Here is a 19,699-nt window from a genome sequence, read left to right on the forward strand (position 1 = left end):
GGCAAGTCTGATCTGATGTTTGTTAGAAGAATCAGAGTATTGACTGCAATAGGAGATGGGATATGATCAGGTGTTCATTTCACACGTCCCTTTAGGGTTCTGTCACACAGTGTGGGAAGCAGTGTCTGATCTACTTGCCTGAGGACAGTTCACACATGCCTTTTATTTGTTCAGAAAAAAATGAAGCAAAAAAAAAAAAAAAAGGCATTGAAAAGAACAGGACAAAGATGACCCTGGGCACATTTATTAAAGGTATAATGTAAAGTTTGGACCGGCACTCAAAACATTATAAGAGAGATGTGGAACCAGACAAATTTATATCTAGATGCTGACCGTCTATTCTACAATCTATCGATTATAAAATGTTGATTATAAAAAGGTTGATTATGACACAAATCGAATACATAGGATATAAAATAAACATCAATAAAACATTCTAAATCGATTGCTATTAAAGTTTCTTATGGAGACTTGTATATGTAGATGAAAGAAAGTCCCAGTACAAAGACTCGTATATATAGGTAAGTCCAGGTAGCAGATATGATGTCAATCTGGATATATAGGACCTCTAATCTTTGCTTAAAGGACACAATTTCACCTGAATTTCAGGCTTTCATAGTCAATCAGTATTGCCCGCTTTAAAGAGTGAATATACACTTTTGTTACTCACAACCCGTTGCGCTGATCAAAAGATTATTTTCCTACGTGTGGAAGTTCTTTCAGGTGGTGTCCCACCATTCACATCACGATCCAGCAGTGTTGGTTTCTCTTTGCAGTGTCTCTCGGGATCTCGTCTCAATTATCGTGAGACTTGGTCCGTCTGTAGGTTTCGTGAGTAAGGCGATATTTTGCTCCTTGGTAGTAGGATTTCATACATGGCCATGTATGATTCGCAGTCGAATTAACGCACATGTATTCCGCCCAGACGCGTTTCGAGATAACTTATCCCTTCCTCAGTGGGTCACCTGTGGTCTGAACATCTTGACTTTTAAACTTCATTGCACCAACAATGAAACTAAATAAATTCGACACATATATTGGGCTACAAAAATTTATGAGGAAATTGTGTCTGAAGAAGTATCATCAAAAGAACCCTATAAGATTAGAACCCCAAAGAGAGGTAAATGAAACAATAAAACATACAGGGTTGAAAAACAAATCAAAAAAATTCCCAAAGAATGAGAGCAGCCATGATATGGCTACGTTCCAGAGATCGGTTGAGAATGACCTTAGAAAAATTAAAGATAAACATAACCAAAGAAGTAATTTGACAGGGAGGGAAATTAGAGCCATAAAAGAATTACAAAAACAAGAGAATTTAACAATAAGACCTGCAGATAAGGGAGGGGCAATAGTGGTCCTAGATACTACACAGTACAATGGGGAATGTCTGAGACAGCTGATGGATACCACTACTTACCAGAGATTAAAGGGAAATCCAGAACAGGAGTTCAAGAAAATCCTGACCAATTACTGTGATGTTGGCTTAAAAGATAAGATTATATCGGAACAAGAACGCAATTTTATCTTGGGCACACAGAGAAGATTACCTATCTTCTACTGTTTGCCCAAGATACACAAATGCCTGGAAAATCCTCAAGGTCGTCCGATAATATCTGGAATAGGGTCGCTCACATCGAATCTCTTCCAGTATATTGACACCCTATTACAACCTGTGGTGAGGAGAACTGGGTCATATATTGAAGACACCACGGAGATCATTGGTGTTTTGGAGCGCCTGGACGTCCAGCCCAATTGGACCATGGGAACTCTGGATGTCCAGTCCCTCTATACCAGTATTAGACATGACCTGGGAATGTTAGCTGTAAAGTCCCAACTTGAGACAAATAGTACCATGTGTACTCAACAGATAAGACTTTCTGATGGAGGGGATACAATTTATACTCCACCACAATTACTTCTTTGAGGGCAGTTATTTCTTGCAGCTCTGTGGGACGGCCATGGGGACCAGGTTCGCCCCCAGTTATGCAAACTTATTCTTGGCACAATGGGAGCATGACATCATCAGTCCCAGACTGGGGACGGACCTGGTCCTCTGGTGTCGCTGCATTGATGATGTCCTCTTTGTGTGGGGTGGAGATGTACATCAGCTACAGCCCTTCCTAGAAGGTCTAAATCTTAATAATATGAATCTAAGCTTTGTGCCCAAGGTGGGACAAGAGTATACGGAATTCTTGGATATAAAGATCTGAAGACGGGATAATAAAAACATCTGTAACATCTATAACAAACCGACTGCAAAAAACAGCTTTATACCATTCACAAGTTGCCACTTACCACAGTGGCTCTTGAATATTCCCTCTGTACAGTTCCGGCGGATTAAACGGAACTGCACCGAGGTGACGCGTTTTGAGGCGGAAGTCTCAAAAATGAAGGAGCAATTCAGAAGTAAAGATTACCCTGAAAAAGTTATAGAGGGGGCATTAGAAAAAAACAAGGAAAATTGATAGGAAGACATACTTTCAACCACGGATACAAAACGGAGAGACACAGAAGGAGAATGCAGAGTGATCCTACCATACAGTGTACAAGCCAAACAAGTGCGCCATATTATTAACCAACATTGGCACTTCTTATTGAGGGATAAAACCATTGGCCCTATGCTCCATACCTCCCCCCTGATACCATATACCAAGGTACCTAATTTAGGGTTAAGGATTGCACCCTTCATTAGAAACCACACAAAGAAAGATGGTACCACCGTCCAAAAATGGTTAAATATGAACGGCTTTTATAGGTGTGGGAAATGTTTGGGATGTAGGAATACAACATTCCCGAAAAAAACAACTAAGGACCAATCCACTCAGAATGACTTTGTCTTAGACATAAAGGGCTGTCTTGCATGTGATTCCTCCAGTGTCGTCTACCTTGTCCAGTGCCCCTGCCAAAAACAGTACATTGGCAGAACTAAGAGACCCCTGAAAGTAAGGATCTCAGAACATCTGAATAATATAAAGAAGGGCTTCGAAAATAATTCGCTGTCGAAGCATTTTAAGATTGCACACAATAGTGACTTCAGGGGTATCTCTTATGCGGCCCTGGAGAAGGTAGACGCACACTGGAGAGGCGGCAACCACATTATGAAAATGTTGCGAGCCAAGTCTAGGAGAATCTATGACTTTGGTAGCCTTCTTCCAGCAGGTCTGAATTCTGACTTAAGAGATCTTTGGGTTCAACTGAACCTTTGACTTATCACCACAGAGACTATATAGAATTTTTATACACGATTATTGATAATAACCCGTTCAGGGTTCGAGCATATCACCATTAGTGACACTGTCATGCACAAACAGTCAAAGTGGTGTTTTCACAATCCAAAATCACAATGAGTACACGTTTGACATAGTTTATGTCACTTGTTCACCTTAAATGAGATTAAATAGACTCACTTTATGGTTTTTGAAAAAATCCCACATACAGAACACTAAGCAACAAATTCTGCACATATAGTACAAAAAACACAGGTACATTGAAAAAACTCAGCAAAAAAACGCATCACCGTAAAGAGATGAGTTGAAAAAAAGAAGATCTAGAAAATTCAAAAGCATGAATGTGTTCGATTAATGGCAAAAATATTGGCCCAGAAATCGATTTGGGATTAGTTCGAGAAGTGTGAACAAAGAATTATAGAATATTCGAATGTAGTACTGTATATTGTAGAAATTATTTAATATCATCACTCTCAATTCAGATACCATATATATTTTTTCTTTTGTACCCGATTAGTCTAGCAAAATATCTATAACTATGGAGAACGAATAATAAAAAAAATCGGATACTTCTGAAAATTTGGATACCCTCTCTTTGAAAAAAAAATGGATATTCTAACCACTCAACTAAATTATCAACACATGTTGAAACCCGGTGTGAACAATCAAGGATGGATGAGGAGAGTTTAACGAGATGTTCAGACCACAGGTGACCCACTGAGAAAGGAATAAGCTATCTCGAAACGCATCTGGGCGGAATACCTGTGTGTTAATTCGACTGCGAATCATACATGGCCATGTATGAAATCCTACTACCAAGGAGCAAAATATCCCTTACTCACGAAACCTACAGATGGACCAAGTCTCACGATAATTGAGACGAGATCCCGAGAGACACTGCAAAGAGAAACCAACACTGCTGGATCGTGATGTGAATGGTGGGACACCACCTGAAAGAACTTCCACACGTAGGAAAATAATCTTTTGATCAGCGCAACGGGTTGTGAGTAACAAAAGTGTATATTCACTCTTTAAAGCGGGCAATACTGATTGACTATGAAAGCCTGAAATTCTCGCGAAATTGTGTCCTTTAAACAAAGATTAGAGGTCCTATATATCCAGATTGACATCAGATATCTGCTACCTGGACTTACCTATATATACGAGTCTTTGTACTGGGACTTTCATCTACATATACAAGTCTCCATAAGAAACTTTAATAGCAATCGATTTAGAATGTTTTATTGATGCTTATTTTATATCCTATGTATTCGATTCATTCAATTTTATTGATCGATTTGTGTCATAATCGACCTTTTTATAAACGATTTTTTATAATCGACATTTTATAAATCGATAGATTGTATAATAGATGGTCAGCATCTAGATATATCGTGTTTAAATAAATTTGTCTGGTTCCACATCTCTCTTGTAAAGTTTCGACCGGCATTTAAAACATTATATTATACTATTATTGAGAGCAAGGGGTGTTTCTTTCCGACCAGAGCACCAGTCGTGATTGTCCATTGTGAGCCATCAGTTTACTGCATCTAGTGACATTTATTAAAGGTGTAAACAGTTGCACTTTATAGCACATGCATTATTTGCAGCATAATCTTCAAGTTTTGGAGCTTTGCAACCCCTTTTCTGAAGTGGCAAGAATAGGGACAGGGATCAGTGAGGGGCGTAGCCTTCTGGATCTATTGTAATTTAAACAATAAATTGGCGTAAATTATAGATGAATTCTACAATTGCTCATGGCTGATGTCAATTTCAGTTTTTGGCACACAGAAAATATACCAAATGTATTAAGATGCCTGTGCTTCTAGATACATTTGGCACATGTCACACAAGCACACAGGAGGATGAAGACTGGTTTATGAAACGCCAGTCTTGATAAATTCCCCTCCCTTATATAAATTGTTGTTGAGCGTCTCTTCACTGTACTAAAAGTGCAGCTCAGATCCAGACAGGGTCTACGTAGAACAAAGCTACCTTTAATACTGCTCTGTCCTTCAAACCTCACATCCAAGCCCTTTCCACCTCTTGCCGCCTCAAACTCAAAAACATCTCTCAAACAGTGCTTGTACATGCCCTCATGCCTAGACTACTGTAACATTCTCCTCTGTGGACTCTCATCTAGCACACTCTTACCCATCCAACCTATCCTCAACTCTCTTGCCCCACTAATCCATCTCTCTATCTGTGACTAATCTGTCTTTTCTCTGCCAATCCATTCACTGGATCCAGAGCATAAACACTATGACATACGAGGCCATCCACAATCTATCCCCTTCATACATCTGCGAGCTGATCTTCTGGTACTTTCCCACACGCAATCTCCAATCCTCACAAGATCCTCTTCTCCTCTCTACTCTTATCTGCTCTTCCCACAATCGCCTCCAAGATTTCTCCCGTGTATCCCCCATACTCTGAAACTCTCTACCCCAACATATCAGATGCGCAACTAACATGGAAACCTTGAAAAGAAACCTGAAAACCCACGTCTTCAGACAAGCCTATACCCTACAGCAGGGATGGCCAACCTGTGGCTCTCCAGCTGTTGCAAAACTACAACTCCCACACTTACAGCAGGGCACGGTGGGAGTTGTAGTTTTACAACAACTGGAGAGCCGCAGGTTGGCCATCCCTGCCTTACAGCAACCTTCCTTGCTATACTGCCGTATGACCAGGTTTACCCCAGAGACTCTAGGAGTAACGGCAACGCCCCTGTTGCTCCTAGAGTCTTATTTGCATATATTAAAACATCATTTTTCTCAGCAATGCGGGCACATATGAACATGGGACCAACACAGATGCCTTCGGCTGCCAAGTGCACATATAACAGGTCAGCCAGTGTTATAGCTACGAATCTGCTGACAGATGTCCTTTAACTTACTCTCCGTCACCATGGCTGGTGGCACTAAGCACACCTCTATGGTAAACCACCAGAAAAGTCTTCATGTTTTCATTTTTTTTTCTCTTCTCTAAATAATATGCCACTAACAGGGAATGGCAGCATCCGAGACCTTTCCACACTATATGCTTGCTGCAGTTTACACTGTTTATTTGTGCAAACCATTACCTAATCCGCCTGTTCTGCAGCCAAGCAACAACCTGTGACGACTGTCAGCGGTCTGTAAAGCTTCATCCCACACTGAATGAATGACGCAGGTTCAGAACATACGGATTCTCGCTCAGTCATCGAAAATGATATGGTTTTAAGTCATATTTTATTTTTAGGTTCGTATGAACTGTGCAAAACCGAACAGGCAAATAGTAGATTATATCATAGTCTAATAATGAAACGTCTATACTGTGGAAAGGACACCTCTCATCCACAAGGATCCCCATGAGGAATGGCTGCACCAGAAGCCACTGCAATCACTAATGGCGGGTAACATGTGGGCACTGAAAGATACTGACTAGTCGTTTATGGAAGACCAGTAATCTTTCCTCACATGTCTGTTTTAGTAACTACTTGCATTTTCCACGTAATAACAATTCTGGAGTATTTTGTGGCAGTCTTCTGTTATTCCTACTAGAAATTCACGAATAAATTGCCAGAAGTCTGCCATATGGGTGCCCCTGGGTGTCATCAGTTGGAGCAGTGTCCCTGCAGTCTCACACTGGCAGCTTTATACTGTGAAGGGGCAATTCATTCACAAACTTGTAGACGTTATAATAGAGGAATAGCACAACACGGAATCTCCTCTACTACATAACGCTTCTGTAGGATCACACACTTGCTGTAGACTAAAAAAACCAAAGGTGAATCATCATCTACATGACTAGTAGTATAATGAATCAAAAGATGATGAAAACTTCAACATGAAGCGTACTGCCGACACCCAGCTACACAATTTAAGCCCTATTAAAGAGGTATTCACATTTTGGAATACTGGAATGTAGCTAATGCCCCACAATCTGACTGGTGGGGTCCGACCTCCCATCTGTTCGAGACAGAAGTCCCTTCTGCATTTCCCCTGCACAGCGGCACTGTAAATTAAGGTATGGCCTAGTGATGTGCCAGTGCTTCCTCCAGTAAGAAAACCTCTGAAAGAATTGCCATATGTTTGGGCTTTATAAGATGCAAAAGTGGGGGGAAATGTTGGTGCAGCTTAGTAAGCGAATATTAGTGAGCGCTTTCATTATGGAAGAGTTCCCTGATATGCATTAGGTGGCGGGAGAGGGGAGTGAAGTGCTGCGAGAGCTTCTGGTACTCACCCTCCCTGGTCTTCCTTCGCAGGGCCGGTGCTACCCTAAGGCAGACCAAGCGGCTGCCTTAGGGGGCACACTGGGGGAGGGCGGAAAAATGTGACATGGAGGGCTGATGTGACATAGAGGGGTGATTTGACATGGATTAGGAGAAATGTGACATGGGGGCTGATGGCTGACATGGCGGCATAATGTCTGACATGGGGGGCTGATGGATGGGGGCTGATGTCTGACATGGGGGTCTGATCTGAGGTCTGATTAACATTGGGGGTCTGATTGCTGGTCTGACCTGAGGTGTAATGGAAAAAAAAAAAATCTTATTATCCTCCTCTAAAACCTAGGTGTGTCTCAGAGGGCGAAAAATAGGGTCCTTAAACCAGCGATTGTCTGAAGCAGAGAGAAAATACCAGGACCACACAGAGGAGAAGCCAGCTGCTGCAGACGGGACCAGGGCCAGGGCAAATGTAGCTTCGCTTGTGTTGGCAAAAATCCTTGCACCGGCCCTGCCTGGGGCCGAGGATGCAATGTCCTGACCACGTACAGAGTCAGGACATAGTGCGTGCTACAGGAGAGGTAAGGGGAGTTTTTTATTTTAATCTGATCTGAGGTCTAATGGTGTTCTAGCAAAGAACTCTGACCGGGGCTCTGACATTGAGGGCTGATCTGAGGTATGAAGGTCTGCATTGAGATCTGGGGTCTGATCCCATGTCCAGATACGTATGGGGGCCCGATCCCATGCCCAGATACGTATGGGGGCCCGATCCCATGCCCAGATACGTATGGGGGCCCGATCCCATGCCCAGATACGTATGGGGGCCCGATCCCATGCCCAGATACGTATGGGGGCCCGATCCCATGCCCAGATACGTATGGGGGCCCGATCCCATGCCCAGATACGTATGGGGGCCCGATCCCATGCCCAGATACGTATGGGGGCCCGATCCCATGCCCAGATACGTATGGGGGCCCGATCCCATGCCCAGATACGTATGGGGGCCCGATCCCATGCCCAGATACGTATGGGGGCCCGATCCCATGCCCAGATACGTATGGGGGCCCGATCCCATGCCCAGATACGTATGGGGGCCCGATCCCATGCCCAGATACGTATAGGGGGCCCGATCCCATGCCCAGATACGTATAGGGGGCCCGATCCCATGCCCAGATACGTATAGGGGGCCCGATCCCATGCCCAGATACGTATAGGGGGCCCGATCCCATGCCCAGATACGTATAGGGGGCCCGATCCCATGCCCAGATACGTATAGGGGGCCCGATCCCATGCCCAGATACGTATAGGGGGCCCGATCCCATGCCCAGATACGTATAGGGGGCCCGATCCCATGCCCAGATACGTATAGGGGGCCCGATCCCATGCCCAGATACGTATAGGGGGCCCGATCCCATGCCCAGATACGTATAGGGGGCCCGATCCCATGCCCAGATACGTATAGGGGGCCCGATCCCATGCCCAGATACGTATAGGGGGCCCGATCCCATGTCCAGATACGTATGGGGGCCCAATCCCATGTCCAGATACGTATGGGGGCCCAATCCCATGTCCAGATACGTATGGGGGCCCAATCCCATGTCCAGATACGTATGGGGGCCCAATCCCATGTCCAGATACGTATGGGGGCCCGATCCCATGTCCAGATACGTATGGGGGTCTGCTCCCATGTCCTGATATGTATGGGGATCTGATATGAGGTCTGATGAAAAATATTGTTCTCTTATTTTCCTCCTCTGAAACCTGAGGTGCGTCTTATAAAGCAAAAAATACGGTACATTATACGCAATTCTCAGACACATATCTCACCAAACAAACCCACCTTCCAATCTGATCACTTCAGGGCAGTAGAAGTGGATGAGGGCAGCTATGGCACATCCATCAGTGCCATCTTTCAAGATGTTCTCCATAAGAGGGATACATGGCAGCTGCTTGTACAGATTCTGTTCCTTCCTGTATCTGGCCTGCATGGGGATAGAAGTGGAGACAATCAGAGAGGCTTCACCCAAGTGAACTTAGCCTGTATTGTATGTAATGTGACGGCTTTAGATGAATCAGAGCCTCCAAGACTCAAAAGACATGAATGAAAAAACAAGGATGTTATACAACACCACAAAGCAAAGAAAAGAACTAGGCTGCAAAAAAAAACAAAAAAACAAAACAAAACAACAACAAAAAAAATGGTTTGAGGCATTGTTTGATAATTTTATACAAACCAACTTTTTCAGGCAAATTAACACAAAAGCAAGGCAATTACTATGAAACATATTTAGCAGGTTTCTTTTATATATCATGGCCTTCACCGTGCAGTATACCGGTACGTTTCGTTAACATGGATCCAAGGCTAGGTCTGAACCTGAACCCCCAGCATGCGCACTTATCCTGTGGTTCCTTTAACTCCCATTGAGGATAAGAGAGGATTCTGGGGGTTGTAGTTTCAGAAGAACTGGAGTGACGGAGCTAGTATACAAGCTTCATACATCAGGGGTTTACATGCAGTGTGTGCATATGCCAAATGTAAACCAATGCCGTCATGTGAACAGAGCCTTACCAGTATTCAAATAATAAAACTAAAGGCCCATTCACATGAGCATAAGGCAAGTTGGTCAGCGCTTGATTAGCCCCATTTACATGAGCAATTATCGGCACTGTATGTCACCAAACGATCGTCAGTGGGATTGTTTGGGTACATGCAGCTTTATCCCTGTGTACACAAGGCGATCTGCTGCCGACAACCAATGATTTTATGACGGCATGCGATCAGTGACATGCACTGCTCATTAGTCAGGTGATCATTCACCAGATCATTGGCCCATGTAAAAGGGCCGGAATTTAGTCCTAAATGTTTATAGGCAGCCATTTTGGAGTTACTGCACCTCCTCTACGCTCTCCATACCAGTTCATTCCAAGCATGCTACTCTCACAATCGAGCTCCTGAACCTATGGTATCAACATCTGCGCCTATCTGGAATGCAGACCATTGGGCTATAAAATCCTATTTCCACTACCTGCAATTTTAACTTTTTGGCCCAATTATGTAAAGGTGTCCTGACTTTACATCTAGTTTTTAAAGCGGAACTGCACCCAAAAGATAAAAAGTGCCATACAGTCAGAAGTCCGAGCTGTAGACGACGTCTGATCATTAAGGGCTCTGTAGCCATTTTTGCAAAAATGACAATAGGACAGGCAGCCATATTGGCCATTCACCTGTTGTGATAAAGATATAAAAAGAAAAATGGAATGCAACACATAAAATGGATCTGTCACATGAAGGACATCAATGGACGGATCCCACTAATTGTAATGGGGGCTGTTGGCTTCTGTCATTGAGGTCTATGATTTTACTGGACAAAATGGCATTGCATGCTGTGCTATTCTGCCTGCCATTTTTGATGGACTCTGAAACAGAGGCGCTAACGGAGTCACCAACGCGGATGCAAATGTAGCCTAAAGTTGTCAATTTTAAGTTTGCATCTCGGCAACGCACGATCTTCTGTCATTTATCATTATTGTCATTATGTTCCATCAATAGCCAAGTGACAATTTCAAGAGAAGCTGATTTAAACGTAAAAACCAAAATGGCTTGTTAATTTTGCAAAAATGGTCGTCGCCACAAAACAAAAGGCTGTAGCGTATCCTGCTGTATAGCCCTACAGTGTCATGTTTAAGGAAGAAAAAAAAGACATATGGTGCTGCATACTTTATTTTACTATATACCACTGTAGGATATAGGCTACATGATTGTATACCGCAATATACTCTATACCGGCAGGGGTGAGGAGGGCCTCTGGGTACATTCAGCATATACGCTGGGGATTTCTCAGCTTATACACTAAACATAGGTCCAAACTGTGACGCAAAAAGGCGCTAAAATCTACCAACGAAGAGAAAAGGCAGCACGGCGCCACCCTGGTGAATATCAAAGTAGCGCATTCTGCCCCGGAATTTTTCTCTCTATACTGGGGACCGCATAGATCCGCTAATGACCCAGAGAAGGCTCCTGCACCAAGTGACTGTATTACATGTACACAAGCAATGATTCCGCCTAATTGTCACGTAGATCGGCTGGCGAGAAGCTCTGCCGGTTCTTCTCTAGCTCCTCTCTACCTAGTACTATCACATAGCTGGTTTTATACCTTGGCTGGGGAGCATGATATGTGGCAATGCAAAATGAGTGCTGATTGCTTTCCACGTCACTATGAATCTGGAATAAAGGCTCATACAAGAAGGGGAGGCGAGAAGGGAGAGCATGATATGGAGGACACGCCACTATGAATTACCACACCACAGATCAAAAGCTGAGCAGAACTTACAGGGACCAGTTTCCAAAACCATTTGGAAGACGACTTCATAGGGAATTACAGAGAAAGCAAGGGAAGGAAAAAAGCAAAGAGAGAGAATGAATCATATTTAGCTCAATGAAGCAGCCATTGTCTTACAAATAGACGATACTAGAGACTTAGGAACAACAGCATGTGATAACATGTGCATAGTAAAGTATAAGAAAACTGATCAGTCTTTATTTAACACGTTAAAGGAGTTGTCCAATCGTTTACAAATGACGGCCTATCCTTAGGATCGGCTACAACTACCTGACTAGCGGGGTCAGACACCCTGCATCCTCATTGATCAGCTACACAGCACCATCCGTTGTGCAGTGGACAGAGCTGGTTACTGCTGCCAGTGTCTTATTCTGCTGACGGAGCTACTGCAAACCAGCTGAACGCTGGGACCTGACCTCCACCAAGCAGATGGTGATCACTTGTAAAGGGTTGGACAACCCCTTTAAATGCTATACTTTTCTGACTCTACCTAACTAACCGAAGACACTGTAAGGGTCCATTCACACATCATGTGTTTCACATTTTGCCTGCACTAAGAGAATATGCCTATTCTTGTTCGCTATTGCAGACAAGAATAGGACATGTTTATTTATTTTTTTCAGGATCAAAATTGCAGACCAGGAAGTGCGGGTCAACAATTCTGGATCGGGGCCGCATGACGTGCGGCCCCATAGAAATGTATGGGTCCGCAATTCCGTTCCGCAAAATGCGGAATGGAATTGCGGATGTGTGAATGGAGCCTAAAGCTGAGGCTTCACTTACAAAGGCAATTTTCCCACAATGTGCACAACTTTTATTTGTGTTCTGGCTTCAGCGTAAAAAAAATCCACACTGCTAACAAATTACTACACGCTACTGCCATGGGGTCCGTGGTAAGGGGGGGGGGGGGGCGGGGCAACTAGTGAAAACTGTACAATTTATTTTGCTTACCAACTTTAAAAAAAAAAGACATTTCCTGCAACCACCAATAGCGAGAGCCCATTGCATAGAGTTTTACAGCCCCCTTTGAGTTCGATGGTAGTTGAATAATTTCCTATGCACTGAGCTCCCTACAGTGGAGGCTGCAGGCACAGGAGGGCAATCAGAAGATTTATCAGCGTATTTATGCCAGTAAGTACAATGAGAAATAGAGTGTTCAGAAAGAGAGCCATATTTCTAAAGCTGTTTCACATAAAAGTCAGATCATGTGGGTTAAATAACTTTTGTATTAAAAGATTCCTCAACTCCTATTAATTCCTAGGAAGGAATCTTACTAAGTTTTGCTGTGGACCCTATAATATGTGTAAACCCGTCATTACCATAAATCAAATAAATAACCTGCATAATTTCCAGATTTAAGAAGCCAATAGCAGACATACAGGAGACAACTTTACCATAGAGACAGAACGCAACCATAACACCACGAGATTCTTGTAATATGTCTGCAGGGCAAGCACTCGGAGGTGACAGCTCGTTATATCTGATGACAGGTTCCCTATCATTTTGGAAATACCATTAATATTGGTGAGGGTCTGGTTGATGTAACCCAACAATGTCCTGAACTTGAGTGCTGAAGTAGTCGGCCAACAGCCAGAGGTCCGCCGCTGGCTTCTGCATACAGGTACTACTCACTTCCTCAATTTGCAGCCTATCCAACACAGATGCTCCGGTGGCCAAACACCAGCATTTCTTTTTATGCTATTAGTAATGGCATGCCATACCGGCATGTGCCCAAAGAAACATCTGCACAGAATCCGCAGTGGATCGAAGAGTAACTTTTTGTTTGCTTGTTATGACAATAATGGTCTTTTAGACATATTGCCCCAAATGTTCCCTTAAAGGGGTTGTCCAAGTTATATTTATTGATGACCTATTCTCGGGATAGGTCATCAATATCAGATCAGCTGGGGTCTGACACCCAGCACCCCCGCCGATCAGCTGTTTGAAGAGAAGGCGCGCACCATGCCAGCGATGCCTCCTCTTCATTGTTTACCTGCTCGCCGTTGCATCTGAGGATAGGTCATCAATTAATCTAATTTGGACAACCCCTAATAGAATGTTTTTTTTAGTTTAGTACATTTGACATTCTTTAAACAGGTAACTCCTTTAACATTTTCAGGACCTTGTCATTTTCTGTTTTTTACTCCCTGCCTTCACGTCACAAGTTTTTTATTTGTCTGTTCACATTGCCGCATGAGGGCTTGCTTTTTGGGGGAAAAGTTGCACTTTATAAAGGCACCATTTACTATTGCATACCATGTAGCGGGAATTCAGCCAGGTTTTGTTTTTACAGCGTTCCCTATGCCGCAAAACTGAACTCTGCCCTTCATTCTCTGGGTCAGTACGATTACTGTGATACAACATTTATATAGTTTTTCTTGCGTTTTAATACTGGGGGGGGGACTTAAAGTGGCAAAAAAAAAAAATATGTGAATTGGCCATTTTGCTTTTTTTTTTATGTGGGATAAATAATTTTATTTGCATTTACAGACATGGCAATGCCCATGATGTTTAATTTTTTTTTCTTGTTTAGTTTTTTATTCTAGGGTAGAGGCGGAGAGTTAAACTTTCATATAATTTAGTATTTTAAAAAAAAAATACAAAAAAAAAAAAGCACATTGCTACTTGTATTCTGTAATGAGTATTTATTACATAATACAGGCCAGCATTGGAATATACCAGTAATAAGCCTGTAAGCTTTATACAGCCTCAGGCCTATTACTACTATGGGACGCCTTCCCTGATATCAACCAGGGGAAGCAGCCCAGGCATGGGAAGCTCGCAGCTTACGGCTTAAGTGCTCTTAGATGCCATAGTCACATTTGACCAAGGAATCTGAGGGGTTAAGTGTCTGTGTCTGGCATTAGCGCTAATGGCAGAAATTAACCCAGGGCCTCTGCTGTTTAAAACAGCAGAAACCCGGCAGTTATCGCACCTGCTGCCCTTGGAAGAGGGGATTAATTTTAAAGACCGGACGTGTACGGCGGAGGTCCGGAAGGGGTTAAATTAACAAGCTCTTGTGCCTAGTCATTCCAGACTGTGAGAGAGAATGTACATGTAAATAAAAAAGCTAATAGGATGAATGTCAGCAACCATTCTTGATGGCTGCAGTAATGAGACATTCACCATAGCAGCTGGGTGTTAAGAAGGTAGCATGCCTAGAAGGTAAAGGTGCCCGTACGCCATCCAGAACTGAGGGCTGACAGCTATCTTCCTAACTTTTCCATGCTCACTTTGCCAAGCATGTATGCGTTTTCAGTCGACCAAGAGAAGGCTGCTGCCAGACAACTACAGGGAGAAAAGAAGATTGAGAGTTAAAATCGAAGTGGCCAATCCTTCTCCTCCACACCAAATCCTCTGTCTGGGGAGAGTTGGGAGGACCCTATACACATTAGACTGACCGACAACAGCCTAATCGATATGGGGATCTTGACAATGATAACAATATTTGTAATGCGTTTTCCTCAAAGGGACTCAAAGAGCAGGGATAGTTGTGTGGCTGGGGTGACTCCCTGGGAAGTCAGTGGCTGACATATAGGCGCTCAACCCCAACGCACACTAAGGTCAATTTCATAAGAAGCCAATTTGCCTATTTGTATATTTTTGGGAGTGTGGGAGTAAACCGGAGGGCTCCGAGGAAACCCACACAAAGAAGGGGAGAACGAACAAACTCCATGTAGATGTTGTCCCTAATCAGACTCAAACACAGGAGCCTAGCGCTTGAAGGCACCAGTGCTAACCACTGAGCCACCATGCTGCCCACCTCACACATTTGACGTAGATGGACTGTCAGGTAAACAGAACTCCTAGAATGAACTAATCAAAAATATCTGTAAATTAGATTACAAATAGATTAGTTATATTTTCTGAAGAGAAAGCCAGGAACGGATATAAATGGAGAACGCATATAAGGAGAGACCGAATCTCCTAATCTATTTGAATCCAGTCCTGTCTTGGGCTGCAAAAACTGCAACAAAAAACTGAATGTGTAAACCCAGCCCTTGTGCATTGTCACAGGAGAGCACTCTGTGGACTGCACCTTAGGGCTGCGTTAGAGGCTCTGTTCGGGGCAGAGAAAAAAGTCCTGCGCGCAGGCCTTCTTACTCCGCTAAAAAAGCGGGCTCCCAAAAGGAAACCGAATGGAACCCATTATTGTCAATGGGAATGGTAGTGAACCTAGGACTTCTGTTATTTTCATTGTTCTCCTCCCCTAATGGATCAGAAAAGGAAACAGCGTGGTTGTTTCAGCCTAAGGGCTGTTTCACACGAGCGGATGCCGTGCGTGACATCCGCTCCGTGAATGAAAGCCAAGACCGGATGCAAGACTGCAGAAGCACGGAGCGTTAACATGATTGATAATATCTCACTGTGATTTCGTAGTAAAGAGGTCACTGAGAGGCACGGATCATTATTAATCATGTTAATGCTCCATGTCTCTGCTGTCCGGAACGGGGCTTGGCTGTCATTCACGCAGCGGATGTCACGCACGGCATCCGCTCGTGTGAAACAGCCCTAAGAGCTTTGATAACTTTACATCCCAAATAATAGATTAAAACACCTCTCCATTTGGTCTCATCACCCTCTCTAGGCCTTAGTTTTCCTAGCCTCATAAATACCTAATTTATTGAAAATCCTTCTCAAAGTCGCTAGAGATTGACTTATATCCTAACTCATGTACTGTGCATTATACCGGTATCTAATTTGTATTCACTCTGTACTTATTAGTACTCTGGCGTGGCCTGCGAGCCTATACCTTGATACTTTGTTATTTCCTGTTATACTGTGAAATTTACAATAAAAATATAAATAAAAAAAATAAAAAAACAGCCCTAAGAGGTCATCATGATCGTGAGGTTATTAGACAGCATCATCTATATGCTGAGCTCTGCTGTCTTCTGCCTCCCTAATGGTTACCACCAGCCATGTCACCTTTACGGACGTACCTTTTGTGTCACACTTAGGTCCATGTTCTGCTGTTCTTTCACTCGCTGCTCCTGCTCCAGGATTCCTTTCAAGTGTCCATTTACCTGAAATATCCAGACATAAGTGTTCAATCAAAAGGATTCCTGTTTCTATCATCATAACAAGGACAAAAATACAGTTTTGGGGGGAAAAATATAAACTCCTACGGTCCTACCGATATAGTATATTCTGATATAATATAGGAATATCTGCCTAAACAAAGCATCTGCTGCTCTAGGAGATGTCTCCTGTCATCCTAAGGGCTCATGCACATGACCATGGTTTTGGTCCGCATCTGATCCACTGGTGTGCTGTCCTCATCCGTAAGTTTGTTCCGCAGTCCCACAAAAAAATAGAACATGTCCTATTTTTGTCCGTTTTGTGGACAAGGATAGGACATTTCTGAAGAAGTAAAAAATAAAATAAAAAATTGGCGGCAGAATCTCGGCCGGTATCTGTGTTTTGCGGCTACACAATTTGCAGATAGGAAAAACTGCTACGGCCATGTGCATGAGGCCTAACTCTTCACAAGCATGCAGAGGTGTAGGAAAAGTCTCAGCTTTCCTCGCACGCTGTTGAGGAAATATAGGGGCCATTTACAACAGCCTGTATTCTGTGGAAATGACTGACACAATGGGCACCCATCAGTCTAATAAAAAGGTCTCAATGCTGTGAGGAATTTGACATTCACCCGCTGAAGCACTCTGGTATTCCTACGGATATCACTTACAGCCTGTGGTTCTGACATGGAAGCTGCGAGTAATCTGAATTGTCCATCACAACTTCTATTTGAAACAGGAGTGACTCCGAGGGTATACATCATGGGAACTACAACCCCCTCCAAAACTGTACGGCCAAAATGCTTGTATTAGATGGCAACTAGTTATGTAGGAAATTTGTGTAAAGAGCCTTGGGCCCAATCATCCATGCGGAAATGCTGGATAAGGCCTTGTGCACACAGATGTACAGGGCGGCCTGTACAAAGAGACAATGAGCTCTGCAGTACTGCATTGCGATCAATAGCCACTCCAAACGTGTCTGCAAGGTGCAGTATACACCCCTTAAAGGGGTTGTCCGGGTTCAGAGCTGAACCCGGACATACCTCCATTTTCACCCAGGCAGCCCCCCTGACAGGAGCATCGGAGCAGTTCAGAGCCAGTGACGTTATCGAACACACTGCCGGGCGGAAGTTTCCGTCCGGCAGTGTGTTATTGAAAACAAAAGAGCCTGTGCCCTGCGATCTAGCGCAGGGCAAGGGAGCTCATCGGAGCATGAGATGCTCCAATGCTAGCCTCAGGGGGCTACCTGGGTGAAAATAAGGGTATGTCCGGATTCAGCTCTGAACCCAGACAACCCATTTAAAGATGTAGTCCCCCAAACGTTTTCAGGTTGCAAACAAATTTTTTCGCCATCAATCTGCACCCAATACCTCATAGTAGCAAAGTGAAAAACTAAAATCTTGCATTTACAAAAGTATTCAGACCATTTACTCAGGGCTCAGTTGAAGCCCCTTTGGCAGCGATTACAGCCTCCAGTCTTATGTCGTCACAAGGTTTACACCTGGATTTGAGGATTTTCTGCCATTGTTCTCTGCGGATCCTCTCCAGCTCTGTCAGGTTGGATAGGGACCATTGGTGGACAGCAATTTTCAGGTCTCTCCAGAGATTTTCGATTGGGGTCAAATCAGGGCTCTGGCTAAGCCACTCAAGAACATTAACAGAGCAGAGTTGTCCCTAAGCCACGTCTGTCTTGTCTTGGCTGTGTGCTTACATTCATTGTCTTGTTGAACCTTTACCCCAGCCTGAGGTCCAAAGCACTCTAGATCAGGTTTTCATTAAGAATATCTATGTACTTTGTTCCATTCAGCTTTCCCTCCACCCTGACCAGTCTCCCTGTCCCAATCGCTGAAAAACACCCCCACAGCATGAGGCTGCAACTACCATGCTTTACTGTAGGGATGGTATTGGAAATGTGATAAGCAGTGCCTGGTTTCCTCCAGACATAATGCTTAGAATTGAGGCTAAAAAGTTAAATCTTGGCTTCATCAGACCAAAGAATCTAGTATTTCACAGTCAGAAAAATATTTAGGTGCTTTTTTTTTTTTTTTTGCAAAATTCAAGTGGGCTTTCATGTTTCTTTTACTGAGACGAGGCTTCTTTCTGGCCACTCTGCCATAAAGCCAAGATTGGTGAAGTGCTGCAGTGATGATTGACCTTCTGGAAGTTTCTCCAATCTGTACACAGGATCTCGGGAGCTCAGCCAGAGTGGCCATTTGGTTCTTGGTCACCTCTCTAAGTCCCTTCTCCCCGATTACTTTAGTTTAGTTTAGTGGGGAGGCCAGCTCTAGAAAAAGACCTTGTTGTGCAAAACTTCTTCCATTTAAGAATTATGGAGGCATTTGTGCTCTTGGAAACTTTCAGTGCAGCAGAATTTTTTCTTCTTCTCCAGATCTGTGCCTCTACTAAATCCTGTCTCTGAGCTCCACAGGCAGTTCTTTCCTCCTCATGACTTGGTTCCTGTTCTGATATGCATTGTCAGCTGTGAGACATTATATAGACAGGGGTATGTCTTTTCAAATCATGTCCAATCAACAATTTACCACAGGTGGAATCAATCAAGGTGTAGAAACATCTCAAAGATGATCCAGAGAAATGGGAGGCCCGCAGAGCTAAATTTAAAGTGTCATAGCAAAGAGTCTGAATACTTTCCTCTATGCAAAATTTAAGTTTTTCCTTTTTAATAAAGTTGGAAACCTTTCTAAAATTCTGTTTTAACTTTTTCATTATGGGGTATCGAGTGCAGATTGATGGAGGGAAACTTGACTTTTTTAATTTGTTATTATTATTATTTTAGCACAAGGCCGCAACATAATAAAATGTGAAAAGTGTAAGGGTCTGAAGACTTTCTAAATGCATTGTATATGACCCGTTATGTTGATGGCCCTTTATATAATTAAT

At 43.4% G+C, this 19,699-nt stretch overlaps 1 protein-coding gene across 1 annotated transcript in view; it reads right to left on the minus strand.

Moving 5' to 3' along the window:
• Positions 1-19,699, minus strand: part of CAMSAP2 (calmodulin regulated spectrin associated protein family member 2) — a 125,582-nt gene that overhangs the window by 56,970 nt on the left and 48,913 nt on the right. Inside the window, 2 exon segments of the mRNA XM_044301264.1 lie at positions 9,281-9,422; positions 16,724-16,807. Coding sequence (XP_044157199.1) covers positions 9,281-9,422; positions 16,724-16,807 — 226 coding nt within the window.

This window comes from Bufo gargarizans, chromosome 7 (genome assembly GCF_014858855.1).
Source record: "Bufo gargarizans isolate SCDJY-AF-19 chromosome 7, ASM1485885v1, whole genome shotgun sequence".
Classification (NCBI taxonomy): Eukaryota; Metazoa; Chordata; class Amphibia; order Anura; family Bufonidae; genus Bufo; species Bufo gargarizans.